The following is a 6,310-nucleotide window of genomic DNA, read 5'->3' as shown; positions in this document are numbered from 1 at the left end:
AACTTTGCCGGGCGGGTGGGTGGAATGTGGGGCAGCTTACAGACCGCAATAGAAGGCTGTGTGACATACGGAGGTGGAGGCTGGGAAGGGGAGGGGGAGTCCCGCACAGAGTGGTGTAGTCAGACTATTTCGTAATGACGGGTATGTCGGTTCGTGTACTACCGGTTGACGTCACCACGCCTGCCGGATTTCCGCACAGGCGAGCGAGCCCACGGCCTGAGACAAGCCGTCATGACTCGGCACAAGGAGTTGACTCAGAGGCAGGCGGTGCGGGCAGGGCTTCACCGTCCAAACGTCCCACAGGCGCTGACGTAAGCGTCTCGCAACATCTCACTGGTGGGTTTTGCTCACCCGGCGTGACTTGTGAGACGCACGACCGCGTCAAGCACGCACGCAATCGCGCACCGATTGCCGGGAACCCATAAAAAACACCACGCGATGCTGAGGAATGTACGGTGCGGCCCAATGAGGGACCGGACGGCGGCTGCAGACCAGCACCTCAGGCCCTGTGGGGTCTGAGAGGGCGTTGCCATGGTGGCAGCCCCAGTCCCGCGCAGCACGCGTCCCTGACTGCCATGGTGACGGCGCGACGCGAGCCGGTCGACACACCCTCTCCCATCCGAGGAGGAGCGGCGCGTCCCGCCCACACGCGGCGGACGACGGCACAGGGGTCGGCACCCAGCCCGCTGCCGCCTGCATGAGGGGACCACCGGCCAGCACCCTCCCCAGACAGACATTGGCTGAGATGACCGCGAGCCGGTGCAGTCGGGTGCCGGCCAAGTGAAGCCTGGCTGGCTGGCTGAACAGCTCACGATGTGTGGCGCAGATGTGCACCGATGAACGTTCGAGCCTTTAAACGGCTGTCACTACATTGCGACATTTGCAGGGACAGCTGAAACGTCACAGCATCGACATAGCAGCATGGTTCGTCACAAGTGCCACTGCAAAGCAATGTTTGCCGCGCGGTAAAGAGACGCTGATGCTGACGCGCAGCGTAAGTTAAACAAACACCAGCGTTTTGTGCAGAGGTTCAGGTTTGACCGACAGAATCCTCGTGTGTATGAACACAATTTTCTGGCATAAAAAACGGATCATTTTCAGCGCCTTTGGAGCCCGGATGGACAAACTGCACTTGACAGTAGATAGCGACCGCGGTCCCGACCCGCCGCCCCTCTTCCCACCGGGGGCCCAGGCGTCGGCGGCGCCACCCCACAAGACACGACGGCGCCGAGTGGGGCGTGCGTGCCCAGCGCCGAGCACGCGACGCTTACCTTCGGGCGGCCGCTGGCGCCGCGTCGGCGAGGACGCGCCGCACGACAGGCCGACGCCCATCGATGACCTCTGACGGCCTCAGATCGCCGCGTGCCGCCCTCCACCGCAGCGCATGGCTCACGCCGGCCTGGCACGCGCGGCCGGTACGTGGCGCACCGCGCACGATCGCGCCGCGTTCGGCGGCGGCGGCGGCGGCGGCACGCCGACGCGTATCGACCGAGCCGGCATGTTGCGTCACAGGCCTCACTCAGCCACCGCCGGCGACCGGCGACCAGCGACCGGCGACCGGTGACGGGAGATCGGCAACGGGAGATCGGCAACCGGAGATCGGCGACCGGAGATCGGCGACCGGCAACGGACGACGGGCGAGTGCGCCAGCCGCGCACCATCTCACCGAACATGGAGCAAGTCTTCCCGGGCAAGGAATGGGTCTCCCCAGGCATGGAGCGAAGCCCGGTAGAGGATGAGCCTCACCAGAAGGGATGCGAGTCTCACGGGAAGGGAAGCGACTTTCACGCGAAAGAGGGCGTCCCGGTAACGGACAAGTCTCCCCGCGAGCCGAGTCTCACCGGAAGGGAGGCGGGTCTCGCTGGAAGGGAAGCGATTTTCACCGGGCAGAGCGAGTCCCTGTAGAAGACAAGCCTTACGGGGGGGAGGCAGCCTCAACGAACAGAGCGAGTTCCGGTAGATAGTGATCCGGCCCGAACTGGAGGCGTGCCTCAATGGCCAGGGGGAGTGTGACAACCGGACAGACGGCGCTGTCTCGGGTCTCACACGATGACGTTCGTACACGGACACCCTAATGAAACCCCAGATCACGAGCGCCAGATCACGACATGCCGACCGACGGCACACACAGGCCGTGGCGCGGCTCGTGAAGGCTGGCGCGATTCTCAGGACATGCATGCACCGGTGGCATTCACGACTGGCGCAAATCTCGACAGGCCGTACCAATGCAGTGAAGCAGTGTCGGGAGGAGCGTGAACGAAGGCTTCGGGCGATAAACCCACCTAAAACTGCGTCACCACTGCAGCCAATGTACACCTGATATGTGCAAGAACAGGAAAGTTGGAAGACCCATCACGCGGCTCCAAGCATTTGCATGGAAATGTTCTATGGGAGTCAGGGCACACCATCATTCCAAACTGCTTGAGCATTTCGCTGCCAAAACGTAATACTGTTCATATCGATAGCTTCTTTAAGCCGTTTTTGGCCGCTTTTTCTCTCAAATAATGACGCGTCTAGAGCCCAACAACACCCGTTGCGAACAGTACAAAAATTAGTGTCACAGCCCAACGTGAGGAGGAACTTATGACACTTGGCAAGCATGCGTTCTTGAACGGACCAGTGGGACTCTTGATTTTCCATGGCATTTGCTTCCAAGAACCCCATTCTGAGCCTCAGGACCCACCAAGCATTGGCCAAAGTGGTGTCACAGCTGTGTTCTGGCCAGGTTGTGAATAAGGGTCAGACCTCCAATAACTGGTTGACATGCAGGTTGACACCATCTGTCCACCTGACCTTGCTGATCAATACAGTAGCCAAATATCAACATAATGTGAATCAAATGCACAAAACAATGAACTGGTCATAAAAATGCAAAATGTATGTAGCAGTTCTAAACATTTGTATGCTGCTATAAAAGCTATGACATAAAGGCTCAACATCAGTTCTCCCTGCAAACCATAAAATGCCTAATGGCAAGGAATGATTTGTCACAATTGCATGGCATATTATTCATGTGCATGAACCTCACATCAATAAATTGCTAAGCCAGTGGGAAAATCCATGGCAAAATGTTGATAAACTATGCCACACATGGAGGGAGGACAGGGGTAGGTACAGAGCATGTTGAAAGCACAGCAATGCAGGTATGTGGGGTTTAGGGCAGTGTAATGTTGTAGTGCCCAAGGGTGATCAAATATGGTGCAAAACAATTTTTCAAATATAAGACCATAAAGCTAGATGACATCGCCTTCCTCTAGTGCCAATGTGCCTACATGTAATTCTTACTCATCCATGGGTTGAGAGGGGCCAAAGAAAACATCACTTTCCTGGGTTAAAATCTTTGCCAATACATAGCCAGTAAGGACATCCAGCAGGACCAGTGTGTTATGGGGGAAGGGTAGAAAGAGTTGAGATATTGCTTAAAAGGGTTGACATATTTGTGGATGATCCCTCGCAGTTCACACTTCTGTTCTATGAAGAACATGGAAAAGATCTCCCACAGCTAATTATCAACTCATGATATATCAGGCATGGAATCTTAATGGATAAACCCACACATCGTGGAGCATGAAGCAGGTCATCCTTCATGTGCACTTACCAGAAAGGTCCAGTTCATATGCCTCAAAAGGTATGTTGTTGGTCTTTAGCAAGTTCTTCACCTGAAAAAGCAGGTGGGGCTGAATTTGCAAGAACTGATGCCTTAGTTGGCATTCACTTGTACCTAGCAATTGCATCACAAACTTAATTGTTCACTGATAATCATTAGCTGCATTACTTCCACAACCTGACCGAAGCAACACCACCAGTCTTACCTTATATGTAAAATCACTGCATCACCAGGACCCATGAAACTCGTGAAGCTGCATGACTTGCATGACAGTACACCTGATAAAGAAGTGGAAGTTGTATAACTTAATGGTAAATTCACAACTGAAACCCTCACTTACCTTTTCACAGAAAGGGCACCATGACTTGCTGAATACAGCTACTTTATTGTCATTGATAAACTTGTCAGCCACAGCAGCCGGGTCAGTGCCTGGTGTGGGTGCCATCCTGAAAAAGGTACAACATACTGAAATGCAACAAAAGTGAATCTCACTTTTTGTATTTTTCTGTGTTGTGATCATGCCTCAGCAAAGCACAAACACAAACAACATTACTTGTCAATCACAGAAGGCACCCATATAAGCATGTGGCCCACAACCTTTTCTGGAAGGGCCCAGGAGGCTCTTCTGCAGGCCTAATTTTAGGCTTGCAGAAAGCAAGGCCCAGTTTCTGTTTGTGCTTCATTGAATGGACCACATACATACTAACAAAGCATAACAGAGTTCATAATTGCACTATAAATAAAATTTCAACACTGGTCTCAGTATAAGCTAATGCCTCTCATGGTTTCAACTTCCGATTGCCAGGAAATGAGGGGATAAATGCTTTCTTCACTCCTTTATATTCAATTCATCTATTTAAACAGTGGATCATACGTATCATTGATGATACACATAGTTATAAAATATACTCATATCCCACCCATATCTTTGTGATCTTATTTACTTATTTTTGTAATTGCTATATTTCACACATAAATTGAGACACTACTGACTTAAGTTGCATACCATGTATCTACTCAAATTTCATTCATTGTGCACTGAAAGAGTCACCAGCAGGTATGGATACTGTATTAGCTAACCATGCACTGCTCAAAATCAGCCAATGTTCAAGAAAAATATTAAGTTGTAAGCCAAGTTGAAAGGCAAATTGTTGTCATTAGCATTTCACACCACAATCACCAGCTGAGGGTACACAGTATTGCCCACTCATTATCTTAGCATGAAGGCCAGGAGCTGCAGGAAACCAAACAATGGAATAAGTAAATTAATGCATGCCCCTTATTTCACACAAAACACCTGTGTCCAAACCAACTAGAACTCAATCCACTGAATGTCAAAGGACACCTATATATCTTCATAGCAAACCTATAGCATGTGCAAGCCCAACTCAGGCCAACCTAAAACATGATAACAACATCATATCATTTTTTGCTTCTAAAATGCTCACTGTAGCATCAATTCTTTAAAGTCTGGCCTGTGACCAGTTATGGTGAGTGATCAGTACCATGTCAGAGAAAAGAAGACATGTGCAGTGTAATGACTACTGGCAGTGGTCACAACTAAAAAAAAATTGTGCAAAGACACATATGTGCACATCTATATGACTACACACCAAATGACACACTTGGATACTTTGGAAGTAAGGGTCACCATCTTATGCTGAGTATCTGAATAGCCTATGCTATCAAAAATTTTGCTTTCATAATATTTTTGTCTATAATCCTGGCTGAAGAAATAAAATGACCTGTTTAAACATGTCAGACATGGCTACGCTTTGCCGTAAATATTTCAGATTTCAGCATTTTAACTTTTTAAATGGGGGAGCTCAGAGCCTGGAGCATGGTTGCCAATAATTTCAGTGCAAAGAGGTGATGATTCTGAGATGCACAGAGCTGATGGAATGATGATAGTGATGCTGAAAAGACAACTTTAGGCAGACATATTCCAAAAATACTTATAACACAAAGATCACTGGAAAATTCAGGGCATTTTAGCATGGACAAAATTTGGCATACATGACCTCTTGGTACAGTTCATTAACTTTGTTGTCAAATTGCACAGATGATCAATAGTTTGCAGAACTCAAATTACTTTTGGGATGTAATGATTCCTTGTACCATTAATATATAATATATATATATATATATATATGCAAACTGCCCTGCAAGTTACCTTGCAACCTTAGAAATCCCCGAAACATTGGCTCTTTGTGTCCAAAATAATAACGGTCATGCACAGAACTTCACACAGATTCATGGCGTATGCGCGCCAAAACTTCTGCTGTGATGCCGCCGTTTCGCTCTGCACAACCTGTGTTTCTGCAATCTAGCTCAACGGAATAATACTTTAGGCACAGTGACCTCCAATCCAGATGCAAAGCTCGCCAACAACCGGACCCTTTCCATCCTCCACGACAGAGACCCGCACCAGCAAAATGACACGACTACTTCCGCGACCCACCTACCTCCTCTCGCCGCGGGGCGGCAAGCAGAATGACCGCGCGCTAAATCAACGGCAAGTGCGCCATCTGCGTCACATCTCCACCGTTTCTGGCACAAGTCCAGGCCGACCGCTGCGCCCATCTGCAAAAGCTCCGCCATCTATTGGGGGGGCACAGACACTTTAGTTCTCGCTTTCGTTAGGGTGTTTGGTACTACGGCCGGTGATGCCTGTGTTCAGTGCCCCGAGTGATGGATAGCTGG

General features: G+C 50.0%; 1 protein-coding gene across 1 annotated transcript in view; it reads right to left on the bottom strand.

Annotated features, from left to right (window-relative positions):
- The window catches only part of LOC119108229 (thioredoxin reductase 1, cytoplasmic-like), a 23,734-nt gene extending 17,626 nt beyond the window's left edge, over positions 1-6,108 (bottom strand). The window contains 3 exon segments of the mRNA XM_037231811.1: positions 3,599-3,659; positions 3,948-4,053; positions 6,073-6,108. Of these exon segments, the coding sequence (XP_037087706.1) occupies positions 3,599-3,659; positions 3,948-4,052 (166 nt within the window). The 5' untranslated portion in view covers position 4,053; positions 6,073-6,108.
- Positions 6,109-6,310: the final 202 nt, after the last annotated feature.

This window comes from Pollicipes pollicipes, unplaced genomic scaffold (assembly GCF_011947565.3).
Source record: "Pollicipes pollicipes isolate AB1234 unplaced genomic scaffold, Ppol_2.1 Scaffold_6686;HRSCAF=7923_pilon_pilon_pilon, whole genome shotgun sequence".
Classification (NCBI taxonomy): domain Eukaryota; kingdom Metazoa; phylum Arthropoda; class Thecostraca; order Pollicipedomorpha; family Pollicipedidae; genus Pollicipes; species Pollicipes pollicipes.
This window is presented reverse-complemented; position numbering and strand designations above follow the sequence as displayed.